An 18,027-nucleotide genomic window follows, 5' to 3' on the forward strand; every position below is an offset into this window, starting at 1 on the left:
GGTTCTATGAGGAAATAGGACCAAAGTAAATGTCATAAACTATTCAGGCAATAATAAGTGTGTCACCATCAATAAAAGTAAATTCACTACAAGGTATCAATAAGCATTGTGTTTCTAGCACAAGATATAGAATGCAACAAGGAAACTGAACAGAAAATTACATCAGTCACTCAAGTGTCATCACATAGCAGGTATTTGCTGTCAACCTGACAACCACCTCGTGACTGGCATCAACTGGTCTTTTCCTAACAGCAAACTGTCTGCTGGGAATGTGAACAATCTAGTGGAGAAATAACATGAACCTCAATTCCTACACTTGGCCAAGATGCCTGTAACCACTATGATTGAGGCAAAGACAATCAGAAAAGGAATTCAGAGGCAAGAACTCAGAATGGCATTCACGTCAGAGGTATACGATAACCACAGGTGGATTTCAGTTCCTTTGGAGTTGGGTATCTCTGCACTTTTAAAAGTGTATTAGTCTTTGAATTTTCATTTTTTTTCCACTGGGGTCTTAAAGTAATCAAGTATAGGGAATTTCCAGGAGACTACATTTTCTTGTCAGAATAGTTCTTTATCTCATCCTCGCATTTGCATTTATTTGGGGTGCGTGGTCCCTAATGAACTATTTTGGACAACTCTGGACAAGGCTTAGAGTGAGGAATGAAATGTGTTTACAGTCTTGAGATTGATGCAGCAATGAATTTTTGACCACCCAAGGACCACCGTGCAAAATCTTCATTGCTTATCCATGTTCCCGGTGGCTGCCCAGTGAGGCACTGAATTGCTCATGATGGATGGTTGAAGGGTCACTCTAGAAGATTACTATTATTTAGAATAAAACACATGGCAATTATATTTATTTATTTACTTACTTTGTGTGTGTGTGTGCTGTGTGCATGTTGTACACATTTTGTGTGGGTGTACTTGACTGTGTATGCAAATGTGGAGGTCAGAGGTTAATTTCAGGCACATCATCTTTTATTTTCAGATAGTCTTTTGAGGACCCAAAACTCACAGACTCCTCTTAACTGGCTTGTCAGTGAGCCCCTGTGGTTCTCCTACGTTTTCCTTGGGGTTATGGGTATGTGTTTCCATAACTAGCTTTTAATATGAATGCTGTAGATCCAAACTCAGGTCCTTATGCTTTTAATGAAGGCACTTTACCTGTTGAACTATCTCCACAGCACAGGAAAGTACTGCCAATGAGAACTTGAAGTCAATGGTTTCCTTTGAATATTATTTTTCTGGCAGTACTGGGAACTGAACCTAGGGCCTAGGCTATGCTGGGCAAGTGCTCTACTACTGAGCGTCAGCTGTGGCCCCTGTGACAATTAGTAATTACATAATATCACTATCTGCACAATGTCAACAATTACTCCAAAAGGCTCCTCCATGAACCACGGTGACCATGACCACAAGGCTATGGCTCATGGTGACTCCAAGTCACAATGACCTTCTGACTCAGAAGAAGCTGGTACAAGAGCGAATGAATAAGTCATGAAGAAATGAATGATGAATGAATGAGTTAGCACTGTCCCAAGGGGAAAATAAAACTTGAAAGGGTAGAGACTGGGGTCTGGGCCAGACTGTGAGAGTGAGCACTGAAGACACTCCTCAGGGGCTCAGCTGCAGCTCGGTGGCAGATCATCTGCAGAGCACGCCGAGGCCTGACTCCAGCCTCTGCAAAAACAGGCAGCAGCAATCACCTGCACTGTCTGCTCTCTTTATAAAGGATACTTTCCACAATTCTGTCGGAAAGAGGCAAATCTGTCTTCAGGGTTAGCTGCCTTGGGCCAAGTGCACACACCCTGCTTGTGTCAGGGCACCGAACACCCTCTCTACTATTTACTCCCACACTGCATGTGCCTCAGCTGAGCACACCACACAGACTCTTGGTCTTCAGTGCTGGGACCTCTAGAGGAAATCTCTGCAGACTGTTCAAGTCGAATATATAGGAGTTACTGACCCACAGTCCACTGAGCATGAACCCAGTTACCAATAAAGACACACTTGATCAGACTTGAGTCGAAATGGCTTTCCAGCCATTACATAAACGTCTCTCCTAGTCTATATTTCATTGAAAAACTAAAGGCCTCCCTTATTCCCAGTTACACCAGATCTTACATAAGCACAACAGATTTGGCACAACGGTTACAGTCAGATTTGGCAAAATTGCCTTGTAAGAAACGTATCACTGGCCAACCAAAACTTTCAGATGCTTTAATACTCCCTGACTTTATAAATCTCATTCCTATTAAAGATGTGTGGAGAGGGACTGGCATTCATAGCCAGCCACAGGGACACTTTGAGAGGGGTTTCAGGACAGACCGCAGCCTGAGTTGACTGCCTGTTTCATTGGTTAGCTGCCACCCTTGACACTGAGTCCCATCAGCTCATGAATGTTGTCTTCCAGTCCTGTCCCCACACCCTATTCACCATCATGGCTCTGCTTCCTTCCCAGCGTAGCCCTGCATCAGCCCGAGTGACTTAGACAGACTAAAATACTCAGGCTACTTCCAGGCAGGCTTTCTCCCAATGTCGATCTGAACACAGAGCTCTGGGTACTCCCCAGGCCAAGCATAGTATAGTCACCCTGGGGCTCTTGCTGGACAAATCCGTCTGTCCTTTCCAAACACAGTCACCTCCTCAAGCACAAGACCCTCTCTCCTCAGTGACAGTGGAAGTGTCTTAACACTCACTGCCAAACATAAACCGGCCCTTACAGGAGTCTGCCACCCCACCACCTGGACACACGCTACAAAAGGTTCCCGTTCCCAGAAGAGGACAGAAACTGAGAAGAAGGAAGAAAGAACAGGATGTCGGGAACAGAGGAAGATCCTTGAGTGTCTGACACTGTCACTGTTACGTCACAGCACAGTGTAAACCGATAGGGATCTCAGAATCAGCAGCGAGAAAAGTATTGAAGAAATCACTGTGAAAGATGGCTGGGCCAGACAAGGTAAGTTCTTAAAGGGTGTTTCAACACACAGGCACACACACACACACACACACACACACACACACACACACACACACACACACACGCACGCACGCACGCTCACACACACAGACATGTGCTAAAAATCTGTGTGTGTGTGCGTTCTCCCATGTTCTTTTGTGTATACGTGAGTCTGCGAGTGTGTAGGCCAGAGGTTATCCTTGGGTGTCATTCCCAGGAAACATTTGGCACAGCTTCTCATTGAACCCCATGGTCTCTAAGTGGTTTAGTCACATTAGCTGTCACACACCAGCGATCAGCCCGTCTCTGCCTCCCCAGAGTTGGAATCCCAAGCATGGCCTCCCTCCCCCAGATCTTTCCCTTGACTGCTGGGGATGAACTTAGCTATTCCTGCTTGTGTGGTTTTTCTTTTTTTAGGGAGGTGACATGACCGTTGGATATTCCCTTCCTTGTGTGGTGATAAATTGATCTAATAAAGCCACTGGAGATCAGTTTGCAAAGCCAGCCACACTAGTTAGCTATAGAAAACAGGCAGTGGTGGCACACACCTTTAATCCCAGGACTCAGGAGACAGGCAGATAGATCTCTCTGAGTTCAAGGTCACCCTGACCTATACAAGAGTGAAGAGCAACAGAGCTCACACCTTTGACCCTGGCACTTGGGATCACACACCTTTAACCCCAGCACCAGAGAGGTGGAGGCAGGAGTGATGTTGCTGTGTGGAGAAAGGACTACAAGGAGGAGGAGACAGGAATTCAGAGCTTTTGCCTCTGAGGATTCATGGAGACAGGGTTGCCATTTCAGCTGGGTAGAGGTAAGATCTACTGGCTTGGCTGCTTTGCTTCTCTGATCTTCAGCTTGAAGCTCGAACCCCAGTATCATTCTCTGGATTTTTATTATTTATTTATTGTGCTATATCCTTGTATTCTACAATTTCATAAACACTTGGCAGTATGATGTTTTCTAACACACGGAGTTAAATGTATAAACCGGAGAGCCACGAGAATCATGTCATTTCATACCTGGCTGTGGAGGGCTTTCCTTTGCTCCCATATACCCCCTTGTCACCCTTAAAGGGACACAGAAGCTTGTCCCAGTGGGACCACATCAATTGCTTCTATTCTACTGTAACCATCGTGCCTCACAGAACAGGAGAACTTGTTCCATTTTAACTGCGAAGGATCAAAGCTTCCTTTCTTGTACCTTGGGAGCTTTTTAACCAAGGTAAGAAATATCGGCTGCTTTGCTAGAGAGACTCCCCACAGTGGGGCAGCAAGGTGTGGAATATATGTCGCTGTGATTGGGTTGATAGAGAAGCTCATTGGCCCATAGCTGGACAGGGTAAGGTGAGTCAGGAGAATCAGACTAAGGACCCCGGGAAGAAGAAGGGCTGAGTCACAGGAGTCACCAGCGAGACAAGGAGAGGAAGCAGGAGGTACAAAATGGATGAGAGGTAACACCACGTGGCAGAATGTAGATTAAGAAATATGGGTTAATTTAAGTTGTGAGAGTTAGCTAGTAACAAGCCTGAGCTATTGGTCAAGCATTTATACATAATGATACATCTCGGAATGCTTATTTTGGAGACACAGAGAAACTCTGCCAACAGCAAGGCACCAGATATGTGGGTGAAGTAATGCTCTTACATCTACCCCAGGCAGGCTCACCCCAGTACTAGCTAGTGACCAGTCCCCCATTTTAGCAGCCATTACAGGCTAACATGTACTTGTATGACCTTATCCCTCCTGTGCTTGCATGACCTTATGTCTCCTGTCCTGGTCACTAAGGTCAGATGCCCTCCTCGTGGCAAGGAACCATCAGAGGTTAGCTGGAGGGGCTGTGCTTTACGGCTCTGGGTGTGCTTTATGGACAAGTGCACAACAGTGAGGCACAGAGCATAGCAACCGCCCTGGGAGGGCCTATGGGCCATAACAATCAGCTGACCAATCAACACAGGGGGGGGGTCACCCAAACCTGGAAGCGCACCAATCCTGAGACTGTTTCATACCCCCAGACACTCCCCTTACGCTGCCCTTTAAGATCCCTGCTTCGAGGTTGCTTGGGGGTTTTTCACCAGCCATTCATCATGGTGGTGGGGTGAAGGGCCCGAGCTAATGGGTTAGCTCATTAAACATCTACAACAAAAGACTCTTTGCTTTTGCATCAAAATGAGCCTCTTGGTGATTTTGGGATTCAGAATTTGGGCACAACAACATCTGCGGGAAAGAAGCCATAATCCCAGCTGACTGAATAAGGAAGAATAAATTTTTGTTCTGTGCTACTAAGTTTGGGTTGGAATAATAAGGCGATGATGACCGACATAGGATGTGCACGCTCTCCTGTGTGTTTTATGCAGCCTTCTTGTAAGGCAGAGTCTTGTCCCATCTCTTGGATGCTGCTTCAAACCAATTTGAGAGAACAATGGGCCCATCTTTTCCCTCTGGCCCACTAAAGACATGGTCTGAATCCAAACTAGTCCTGAAACCTGGATTCTGCCATGAAGCAACAACAGCTCCACAGCTGATTTGAGGTGAAGCCCAGTCAAATGTAAGAAAACTTGGCTATTGTAAAGCACACACTTGGCATGGTTGGTCTTTTGTTGTTGTTGTTGGTCAACAGAATACGTTGGTGAGAGGTGACTTTTACAATGCCGTGACGAAAGGTCTCACAGATTAAATAATCAGACAGCAGTGGAGAGAGCTCTTGAAATGGAGATTCAGATTAGACACTCTTGCTAAGGGGAGGCAGAGACCCAGGCCCCTTTCAGCATGCAAAGCAGTGACAAGCAAACCTCTCCACAAAGAGCCTGCGAGTGAAGGTAAGCACTTGAGACTACATGTCAGATGCTATGCTTGCATCAGACTGGCCTGTAAGAAAGTGTGCGGGGCATTTTCCTAACTGATGATTGACACGGGAAGATCTAGCCCACTGTGGGCGATACCATCCCTAGGCACCTGGTTCTCCCCGTGTTGTATTAAAAAGCAAGCAGAGGGAGCCGTGAGGAGCATGGCAGTAAGCAGTGCTCCTCCCTGGCCTGGGCTTCACTTCCTGCCTCCAGGTTCCTGCCTCGAGTTCATGCCCTCACTCCCCGTCATGGTGGACTACAAGCTATAAGATATAATAAACCCTTTCCTCCTCAGGTTGCTTTGGATGATGGGATTTCATAAAGCTAGCTAAGACACCATGTCTTCCACCCAGCACACCAAGATGTTCTTGTGGGCACTTGTTAATGTACCACCATGCTGTAACTCCGAAATATCAAATGTTACCTAGAAAAGCAAAACTGGACAGCTTTCTCCCTCCTTCTGTCTGACAGTTTTTGGGTGAGCCTTTTGCTTTGAGGGGTTTTAGTTTTCTCACAGTTAGGATAAACTGGCTGTGACCAAAACAGAAATATTTTATGCCATATTTAAGTAGAATTCGAGAAGTTTTCTGTTTTGCACGGGAGTGATATAAGGGGCTATCTGGAATTTCCCGGCAAGTGTTTTCTATTAAACTCTACCTCCAGGCCTTAGTTTTTATAACAGTGCTTCCTTGCCTGGGGTCATTCCAGGGAGCAGGTGAGCTTCTGAATATGCAATGAGTATTACTCAAGTCAGCTCACTGACAGCAGGGTCTTGACTGCATTTTACTCAAGTTCCACAGAGATTGGCAATCTCTCTGTAGATCAATGTTTTTGTCACATTCAGAGAGATGGTGACATATTTCTGTTGAAATGAGTTAATAATGCCATTTCTGCTTAGCTATTGAAAACAAAGACAAGAGAAAATCATATCCCTTTCTGATAAGAAAATGCTAAAGGGAATACACAGATTAACTCACAGTCTTTTCCACACCAAAACTCTTTATTATAAATTCAAAAGTATGCTTATTATTTTTATTATAAATTGACCATCAGTTAATTGTCTCTTCCAGGTTTTGTCTGAAGACATTTATTTATTCCCACATGCTAGGAATTAAACCTGGAGCCTGACTCATGCTAGGCAAACACCATCCAGTTATATGTCTGGATCCTGGAGATACTTAGTTAGGGCCTACAAAGCTTGTCAATAAGAGATGGTCCCTGCCTGCCAAAAAGCCATTATCTTTAGAGAAGTATAGACTTAAAACTTGTACTTAATTTCAAAAGGTTAATTGCATAGTCTATTTTTATTAAGGTAGGCTCTGACAGAGCGATGCACAAATACAAAAGACAAAATAAAATAAATTTCGAATCATCATAATGTATAATATCACACACCACACACAGAGTCATGAACACCCACCCACCCTATTCTGTAGGGACACAGCATTTTAGATGTCTGATTGTCGTGAAGCATCAGGAAGGAAAATAAAGTTACCTGGAGAATCTCTGAGAGACCCCTTAATACAGACTTGACTGATAACCACTCTCCTAAGACATCCCCACTAAACAAACAAACAAACAAATGGCAGAGAATGCTGTTTCTTTTGGTGGAGGAATCCTGCATCTTGTGCCACAGAACATCTCAAACTTGGGGGAAGGCTCCCCAAGAAGCTTGGCAAATTGATGTTTGGATTTGGTGAGGATTTTACTTTTCCTGTATTAATTTTTTCAAAAAATGGAATTGATATTTCAAGAGAGACATTAAAACACAACAGCAGTTTCCCTGAGAGATTATATCAGGGTTTTCAAAGCATTGTCCACCCTTCACCAACTTCAACATTTCTGGCCAGCTGTGGGAGGCGCTCATTCATGGGATTCCCCTTAAGACAGACTATGAAGAAGCTGAAGCTCAGATGTGCTGTATTGGGAATCCAGTTATGCATGCTATGGGAGACTCCTTAGAGCTAGAAATAAAGTTAGTTCCACTGACCAAACTCAAATCTGTCTAGGCCTGCAGTCTTAAGAGAATGCAAGATGCTGGAAGATGACTTCCGTCTTCAATAGACCAGGACTGCCATTTGATACTGAATCACAGATACTACCCAAAGCACCCTTGGGTTCCACTCCATGTTGGCTCCCATTCTGAAGGCTTAGAATACATTTGGGAATCGCTTAGTTGTAAACTTACATGGGGACACTCTGGTTTTCTTCAGATAGTATCAAACTTTCACCTTTAAAAAAAACACACAACTTACCTGTGGACAGGTTTACAACTCATTCACCCAAAGACCACTTGTGCATAATGGTACAGGAGAGCTAACTTCTAACAAGCCAATTACAATGTATGAAAAATAGGTTCTTGTTAGAGCAATAAGACAACAAAAAGAGATAAAATGGATGCAAATTGGAAAGGAAGAAGTAAAACTTTCACTATTTGAAGATGATATGGATAGTTTACATAAGTGACCCGAAGAATTCTACCAGGAAACTCCTACAGCTGATAAACACCTTCAGCAAAGTGGCAGGATACAAGATTAACTCAAAAAAAATCAGTAGCCCTACTATATATAGACAATAAAGGTACCGAGAAAGAAGAGAAACATCACCCTTTACAAAATAGCCACAAACAACATAAAATACCTTGGGGTAACTCTGACCAAATAGGTGAAAGATCTGTATAGCTAGGACTTTGAGTCATTAAAGAAAGAAATTAAAGAGATACCAGAAAATGAAAAGATCTCCCATGCTCTCGGATAGGTAGGATCAACATAGCAAAAATGGCAATCTTACCAAAAGCAATATACAGATTCAATGCAATCCCTATCAAAATCCCAGCCCAATTCTTCACAGACATTGGAAGGACAATACTCAACTTTATATGGAAAAACAAAAGACCCAGGATAGCCAAAACAACCCTGTACAATAAAGGATCATCTGGGGGCATCACCATCCCTGACTTCAAGCTCTACTATAGAGCTATAGTAAGGAAAACAGCTTGTTATTGGCACAAAAACAGACAGGTAGACCAATGGAATCAAATTGAAAACCCTGATATTAACCCACACACCTATGAACACCTGATCTTTGACAAAGAAGCTAAAACTATACAATGGGAAAAAGAAAGCGTCTTCAACAAATGGTGCTGGCATAACTGGATGTGGACATGTAGAAGATGCAGATAGATCCATATCTATTGGCATATACAAAACTTAAATCCAAATGGATCAAAGACCTCAACATAAATCCAGCCACACTGCACCTGTTAGAAGAAAAAGTGGCTCAGGAGATCACTTCCTGAATATAATGTCAGTAGCATAGACACTGAGATCAACAATTAATAAATGGGACCTCCTGAAACTGAGAAGCTTCTATAAGGCAAAAGACACAGTCAACAAGATATTCACCAACCCCACATCTGACAGAGGGCTGATATCCAAAATATACAAAGAACTCAAGAAGCAAGTCACCAAAACACCAAATAATTCAATTAAAAAGTGGGGTACAGAACTAAACAGAGAATTCTCAATACAGCAATATAAAATGGTTGAAAGACACTTAAGAAATTGCTCAACATCCTTAGTCATCAGGGAAATGCAAACCAAAACAACTCTAAGATATCATCTTACACCGTCAGAATGACTAAAATCAAAAACACCAATGACAGTTTATGCTGGAGAGGATGTGGAGAAAGGGGAATGCTTCTCCATTGCTGGTGGGAGTGCAAATTGTACAGCTACTTTGGAAATCAGTATGGCAGTTTCTCCGGAAATGGGAACCAGTCTACCTCAAGATCCAGCAATCTCTTAGGCATATACCCAAAGGATTCACATTCATACAACAAGGACATCTGTTCAGTATGCTCATAGCAGCATTATTTGAGATGCCCCTCAACTGAAGAATGGATACAGAAAATGTGGTACATTTACACAATGGAGTTCTTCTCAGCAAAAAACAACAACAAAAAAACAAAGGAATCTTGAAATTTGCAGGCAAATGGATGGAACTAGAAGAAACCATCCTAAGTGAGGTAATCCAGTCACAGAAAGACAAACATGGTATGTACTCACTCATATATGGATATTAGACATAGAGAAAAAGATTATCAGCTTATAATCAATACCTCCAGAGAAGCTAGGAAACAAAGAGGACCTTAAGAGAGCATATATGGTTCCCCAGTGAAGCAGAAAGGGACAAGAGCCCCTCAACAAATTGGGAGCATGGCAGGAGGGAGGAGAAAGAAGAGGGGAGAAGAGGAGGGGAGAGGAGAACATGGGGATCAGGAAGACTGAGTTGGGAGAGGAATAGAGGAGAGCAATGAAAGAAACACAGCATTAGAGGGAGACACTATAGGTTTACAGAGAAATCTGGCACTAGGGAATTGTACAGAGATCCACAAGGGTGACCCTAACTAGGATTATAAGCAATAGTGGAGAGGCTACCCAAATGCCCTTCCCCTATGATGAGAATGATGACCACCTTAAATGTCATCCCAGAGCCTTCATCCATAACTGATGGAAGCAGAAGCAGAGATCCACAGATAAGCACTGGGCCAAACTCCTGGAATCCAGTTTCAGAGAGGGAGGAATGATAAGCAAAGGGGTCAAGATCATGCTGGGAAAACCACAGAAACAGCTGACCTCAGCAAATGGGAACTCATGGACCCTAGTCTGACAGCTGGGGAACTAATACAGAACCAAACTAGTTCCTCTAAACGTGGGGGTCAGCTAGGAGCACTGGGCAGTCTATGGGGGCCTCTGGCAGTGGAACCAGGATATATCCCTAATGCACAAATGGACTTCGGGAGCCCATTTCCCCTGGTAGGATACTCTCTTTGCCTAGATACACGGGCGAGGGCCTAGGCCCTGCCCCAAATGACTTGACAGATTTTGATGATTCCTCATGGAAGGCTTTACCCTCCCTGGGATTGGATGGGGGATAGGATGGGGGTTCAGTGGGAGGCATAGGAGGATGGGAGGGAGAGAGAACTGGTATTGATATGTAAAATAAGATTGTATTTTAATTTTAAAAAATTTAAATAAAATTCATTTAAATTGGGAACGCGGCGGGAGGTGGGGGGGGAGTGGGAGCTAGGAAGAAGAGAGGGGAAGAAGAGGAGGAGAGAGTAGGTCATGGGGGGAAACAAGAAGGTTGAGTGGGGGGGTAGAATAGGGGAAGAACAGGATGAGAAATACCATAATAGAAGGAGTCAGGCTTGAAGAGAGATCTGGCACCAGTGAGACCTCTAGCGATCTAAAAGGATGACACCAACCAGCAAGCTAAGCAATAGTGGAGAGGCTACCTTAAATGCCCATTCCTGATAATGAACTTGACGTCTACCTTATACGCCATCCTAGAACCTTCATCCAGTGACTGATGGAAGCAGAGGCAAACACCTGTAGTTAAACACTGAACTGAACCCATGGAACCCAGTGACAGAGGGAGAGGAGTGATGAGCAAATTGGCAAAGAATGAGCTGGTGAAACCAGCAGAGAAAGCTGACCTGAACAAGGGGGGGAGCTCTTGGACCCCAGACCGACAGCTGGGAGGCCATCATGGGACTGATCCAGACCCTTTGAGTGTGAGAGTCAGTGAGGAGGCCTGAGCAACCTATGGGGCCCTGGGCAGTGGATCAGTGTTTATCCCTGGCATACAAACAGACATCGTGTGTCCATAACACAAAGAAGGATGCTCTCTCAGCCTCTTAGGGGAGTGCCTGGCCCCTGCCCTGAGTGAAATGACAGACTCTGCATATCCCCTATGTGGAAAGAAGTGGGATAGGGTGGGAGGCTGGGGGGAGGTTGGTGGGGAGGGGTGCAGAGGAGGGGAGGGAGAGGGAACTGGGATTGACATGTGAAACAAGCTATTTAAAATTAAAGTAATAGAAAATTCATTTAAAAAAAAAGAAAGAACAAGTGTAGACCCATTTTAAAGCTACATATCCCTGATGACTGATTCAATTTCTACTTAGGAAAAATGCAAAGGTGGGTGAAGAGAGATCCCAATGAACAGTAACCAGCAGTATGCCCCACCAAGCTTAGTTTACCCCTACCTAATTCCCAACTTTGCAATTATTCACTGTAGGTTACAGGGAAGTCTATAAAAACAGCTATAAGCATTATTATCATCTTTACCAGGGTTGATCCTAACTTCGCCTGAAAGCCAGCTCTGCATGGCCTCCTTCCTGTTCTTCTGTGACATATGGGACATATTCCGCTACAAGGCACTGTCTGCTGCTTAGCTGTGCATGCAGGCATCTGTCCACTAGACTGCAAGCATCCTCAAGCCAAGATAGAATCATAGCAAAGCACTGGACCAAAGCTGCAGACCAAGCAAGGGCCCATTAGCATGCATTTGTAAGCTAAATTAATATTCACCAACTGCTTTCTTTAAAGGAGATTCATTTAGATTATTGATTTTTCTTAAAATCAGACTAAGGTTAATGGTTAGGTAAAAACATTACATATAGATGGGCTGGGCTGGGAAGATTGTTGATTGGTTCAGTCCTTGCCTCTGATATTAGTTGCTCTTCTGTTGCTGTAATAAAACACCATAAAAGCAACTTAAAGAAGAGTTTATTTTGGCTTAGGGGTCCAGAGGGTTAGATGTCTACAATGATGGGGAAGCCATGGGGATTTAATAAGGAAGCTGAGAAGACATCTCAACCACAGAGAAGGGAGAGAGAGTGAACTGGGAGTGGGGTGAGGTTACAAACCCTCAAAGCCCACACTTAGTGATAGACTTCCTCCAGCAAGGCTGCAACTCCTAAAGGTTTCATATCGTCTCCCTAAACAGCGTCACCAACTGGACACTGACTATTGAGAAACATGAGCCTATGGGGGACACTTCTCACTCAAGCACCGTATCTCTCAGGCATGAGGACCTCAGTTCAGGTCACCAGCATTCCATGAGAAAAAGCTAAACAAACCAGGAGGTGCCTACAATCCTAATCCTGGGAAGGCAGGAACAGAGGTGACCCGGGGAGCATTCTGGCTGGCCAGCCAGTCTTTGCAAATTGGAAACTTACAAATTTACATACTCTACATGAATATTCAAATATACATATGCCTTCCTCAACACACGTTGAGCATCACCCAATACTGATGAGCAAATACAGTCCTAAAGCCTGGTGCAGCTTTGGCGAAGTTGCAAGTCCTCGTAGCAAACTGCAGTGGTGAAGGCAGGGGTGAATGCGCTCGTCCCTGCAGAGACAACATCCCCATTTCCCAACATTCCCCCTTCTCAGTGCACTGCTTAGCAACATGGTGCTTTTGAGTTGAAATTATCTAATATTGGGGTCAACAAACTTCTCTATAGGGCCAAATAATAAAAAATACCTTACCTATATTTTAACACTGTGTTTACCATCTCTGTGATGGTATAAGGAAAAAAAATGGCCACTAACAACACAGATTCTCCTGAGACATCCCAGTAGACCTCCATTTACACAAATAATGTTCCACCTGTGTTGTTTGGTAACCTTCCTATACACTGTATTCTCTTCACACAAGTTAAAGAAAAAAAATAACCACATTTATAACAACCACAGTATTGAATGCTATGCAAATGCTGCATGTCATAATTTTACAAATCTCTATGTCCATGGATAGCCATACATGAGGTGACCAAATGGTTTCCAAAGTCCTATCCTCAGTATGTTTGGCTACTGTATACATAATCTCTGTCACTCTTCATTGCCTCCCAGATTATCTTGCTTTCACAAGACAGTAGAACCCCTGAAAGTTATGCTCCAAAACAATAACAACAACAACAACAATAATAATAAAAATAGACCCTGAGAGGACTTTGCTTGAAACAGCATCCGTGTGGCATCTCCACAGAGGGCAAAACAACAGCTCAATACTGACCTGGACAGGAAGTCCTGGAAGGAAGGGCGTACTGGGTACCCATAGCGGAACAGTTTCACTAGCCCCAGGACGCCAAGGTATTGCAGCTGGGCAGACACGTAGAAGTGATCAAACACGCCAGGCCGCTGTGAGGCGTTGGGCTTGATGCAGTGGATGAAGTGTGGACCGCCCCTCTGCAGCTTCCCAGTGATGTCTGCCAGAGATCTCTGAGCAAAGAGAAGAATGCAGCTGATTGCCTACAGAGAGACAGCGGGTGGGGGTACAAAGCCATCTAAACAGGGGTCTTGGAACGCAATCCGTGGCATGTTTGTGTGTTGTAGGTTGTACTGTGTTTGTGTGCAGATGTGCATTATGTGTGTGGCCTTCCTTCTGAGGGTATTCAGCACATTAGAGACAGAGGACAAACTGTAACACCAACACATTGCACTCGAAACAAACACAGAGATTTTAAAGCTGAGTGTCACTAACCGTGAGTTGTGATGCAGTGGTGGCAGGGTCTCCGCGCTCCAGCCTTTGTAGGAAAGTTGAAGGTCCCTTCTTTTTTAATAACTGCAGGGGGTGACAAGGAGGGTAGATTTATCATAGCAACTTCCGGTTTGTAAGGAAAGAAGAGCAATTAGGATTTATGCTCATGTTAATGCAATTATAGACAGATATGTAAACCAGAGGTCATAAAAGTCAGGACCAAAGGACTTTGGTGATGTTACTGCAAGTTTGGGAAATGGGCAGCTGTGGGTAAGGTAACAGTCACTGCTGCTAATCTTTCACACTCAGAGCTCTTATTGAAACTGCCACCACTTGCCCCATCTTGACTTCATAGCAAAGACAGGTTAGAACAATACAAGAAACTCCTTACGGTGTCCTATATACTAGCCGTTCATATTAGTTATGAAATGTAGCTTATCCTGGGGGGAAAATAGATGGTATTTTGTTATAACTTTGTTCTTATAGTTGTTACTTTGCTCTCATAACTTTAAGACAATTATCATTATACAGGTGTTTGGGTTTGATGCATTCTTGGGTTTCTCCCCACCTCCTTTATTTTTCCAGCTGCTAAAAGGGATGGGTTAGTAAGATACTTATTCTTGGAAACGGACAGAAGACTGTGTGCTTTGATAAATGCTAAAACCAGCCTTTAAAAGAGAAGAAAACATCATATGTAGCAAAGATTAAGTGGTAATGGAAAAATGTAAAAGACAGTGAAAATTGTGCTGTTGAGTGAATAAATAAAGGGCAGGAGGTAATTAATTAAATCCCACAAGGGGTTGAAAGACGCCACATTACATTTCAAAGAACCACAAGGGTGTAGACTAACATATCTACCACTCTAAAATCATTTCTCTTAACACTGTGGAAGAAAAAAATATTCTGATGAAATGCAATTATCTGCTTAGTAGTGCAAAGAGGGCAGCAGCTAATGAAAGACAATCATCTGTTTGGTACCGCGAGGACAGTGGCTCATTTCCTTCCATTAAGATGAGCTAGGCAGGGTAGTGATTCATTGTGGCCAACAAGGGAATGCAAAATGAAACACTTGGCCAGCATCAGCCTGCTTCTACAAATTCAACGCCGAAGTCATGTCCAGGTAAGGAATGGGTGAAATGCCATGCTTCTGGCCCAGGGGTAGATGTGCGAGTCTGGGACGGGTTGAAGGGCAAAGCAAGGGCAGTGGGGAGCAAAAAGTATAAGGAATGTGACAATTATGTCTCCACCCCTGGAGGTGGCATAAGGTTGTTCTTCCTGGACAGCTGGCCGCTGTGAATTATGTCTCTTCTCTAGTTGTTCAGGGAAAGTCGAATGGCACCCAGGTCTCAAGCACTTGATAACTGAGGTTACGATTTAGACATGTACAGTGAATATCTTACTGTTGATGTGCTGTCTGGATGAAAAGGGAGAGGCCAGAGGTGCTGAGACCCACGGAGTCAAGCTCTCCCCACAGGGAACCCTTGTCTTTCTAATGTAGAGATGACTTTCCCTGGGCTGTGAGAGGGGATTCCTGCCAAGTCTAATTCTGCAACTTGACTAAGGGTCACTGATCCTAGGGCCCACCAGCTACAGGCACACATACACACACAGGCACACACACACACACACACACTCAGGCAAACACACACACAGGCATGGACACATATATACATATACAATCACACATATACATGCACACAAGCACATACACGTATTCACACACACAGGTGTGCTGTGCACACACATACAGATACATATATACAGGCACACATATATACATAAGCATACACATACACACACACATACACAAATACACATATACACAGACAGGCACACGCATATACATTCATACACTTACATGCACAAACTCAATGGGCATACATATACACATTTACACAAAAGCACATATATATGTAAACATATGCACACATAGATACACATACATGTGCACATATATACATGCATGCAGAAACACAATGCACATACATATGCACACATGTATCCACACACACTCACAAAATCCACAGTACACAATATACATGTGGAGGTATGTGACCATGTGCACACACATACATACATACACTTACATACAAGTTCACATGCAAATCTGTCACTCTTCAAAAAGGGCAGTATTTCAAACTATACTTCCCTTTGAACTGGAAAGCTGAGGTATGTTTCAACCTGCCCCAGTAACTGTATTGCCAAAATCAATTGTTCTCAACCCCTTCTGAATTATGCATATCCTCTTCTATACTTTGGTAGACACAAGCAAGAAACTGGAAAGCAATCTGCTTTTGTGTTCTCAAGAAACAAGGCAGTGTGTATCCATTGCCACCGCACCTGAAATAACTCTGCATGGAGGTCTTAGTTCTCTTTTAGAAATGGAATCTTTAGCCATAAATCTAACCTATGTGGAGGAGCCACACTATAAATTAGGGTAATACAAAACAAGCTCAAAGTCTATAAACACACAGTGGAAGCATTATGATACTGGGAAAATAAGAGAAATGACAATTTATCATTTACAGACCCCAAACCTTGGAAAAAATCAGACCCATAAGCTAAGAAAGTTTACTTCTTCTAATCCAAATGCCCCAAATTACTTTGCATTCATCCAACAAGATGGCTATAAAGCTGAAAGTAAGAAGGATGTCTCATAGACAACCAATGCGATCACTGTAAAACTGTGCTCACACTAAATTGTCACTATACTGAACCTTTCTTCCTGTGTCCTCTCAGTAGTTATAACCTTGGGAGCTACTTATCTTAGTTAAAATTGACTGTTAACTTGACACAGCCTAAAGGCACCTGAAAAAACCTCTTCAGCTGAGTAACTGTCTTTATCAGTTGGCCTGTGAGGGATTGTCTTATTCAGTGTAGGAGAGTCCAGCCCGCTGTGAGTGGTATCATTTCTTGGACAAGTGGCCCTGTGCTGTGTTGTATGAGAAACCTAGATAAGATTAACCAGTGAGCCCGCCAGAGAGTGAGTCAGAAAGCTGCACTCCCCCTCGGTCTCTGAGTTTCTTCCCCGATGTCCCTCAGGGATGGACTGAGACTTGGGCGTGTGATGACATAAGCCCTTTCTCCCATAAATTGTTTTTAGTCTGGTGTTTGTGACAGCAACATAAAGGCCACCAGGCCAGCATCTTCCCCTTTAATTTCTTCTGTCAGAATGTGGGTGTCTTTCCATTGTCTTAAGAGAGAAGAGGTTGCACTAAATATACTTGAATACCCGCAAAGTAAGAACAACAAAACTCCTACCTTGTTAAGTTCTAGGTAATTCTTGTTTGCTCCAATCACTGACGAGGCACTTCTTTTACTGAGTATGGTGGATTTGTGTCCTCGGAATTTAAATGATGGGTAGGAGGATATGAGCGATCCCATTTGTGACAGTTTTGACTGGAACAAATGACTGATCACAACATTTTCACTCGCTAGGAGATAAATAGATGGACATTGTAAGTGGCATTAAAAAATCACTGCCAAACGGTAGACTCAGTCCCCATGGAAATGCCCCTCCCCCACTCTGTGAGGACAGTATCGTTGATACAGTGGGCAGCGGAGACTACTTTTTCCTGGGCTCCATGTGATTTCCACCAGCATTCATTTCTCCTGACAGATGGTGGCTCTCATCACCCTTGGCTTGAGTCTTGATCACAGCTTCTCAACCTGAGCTCTTGGCTAGTGGCTCTCGAAATAGCACATTTCCTCCTGTCTGGGTTGTCAGCACTGAATCTTACCAGCTCAGACCTGACAGGCTTTCATGCCCTTGGCACAGTCACAAAAACATGAGCTTTGGGCAGCAGCTCCCCATGAGGAAATAACTACCCCATCTAGAAGACATTCCACCATGCTAGCCCTGTTCAGAGAGGTGTGTAAACACTGTGTTG

At 43.8% G+C, this 18,027-nt stretch overlaps 1 protein-coding gene across 2 annotated transcripts in view; it reads right to left on the reverse strand.

Moving 5' to 3' along the window:
* Positions 1–18,027, reverse strand: part of Myo16 (myosin XVI) — a 422,801-nt gene that overhangs the window by 101,226 nt on the left and 303,548 nt on the right. For both annotated transcript variants that reach the window (XM_040733405.1, XM_040733404.1), the window contains exons 25-27: positions 17,399–17,571; positions 14,141–14,221; positions 13,673–13,878 (exon numbers count right to left, since the gene is read on the reverse strand). In XM_040733405.1, coding sequence (XP_040589339.1) covers positions 13,673–13,878; positions 14,141–14,221; positions 17,399–17,571 — 460 coding nt within the window. The remainder of the gene's footprint in view (positions 1–13,672; positions 13,879–14,140; positions 14,222–17,398; positions 17,572–18,027) is intronic.

Source organism: Mesocricetus auratus, unplaced genomic scaffold, assembly GCF_017639785.1.
Source record: "Mesocricetus auratus isolate SY011 unplaced genomic scaffold, BCM_Maur_2.0 Super-Scaffold_100031, whole genome shotgun sequence".
Classification (NCBI taxonomy): Eukaryota; Metazoa; Chordata; class Mammalia; order Rodentia; family Cricetidae; genus Mesocricetus; species Mesocricetus auratus.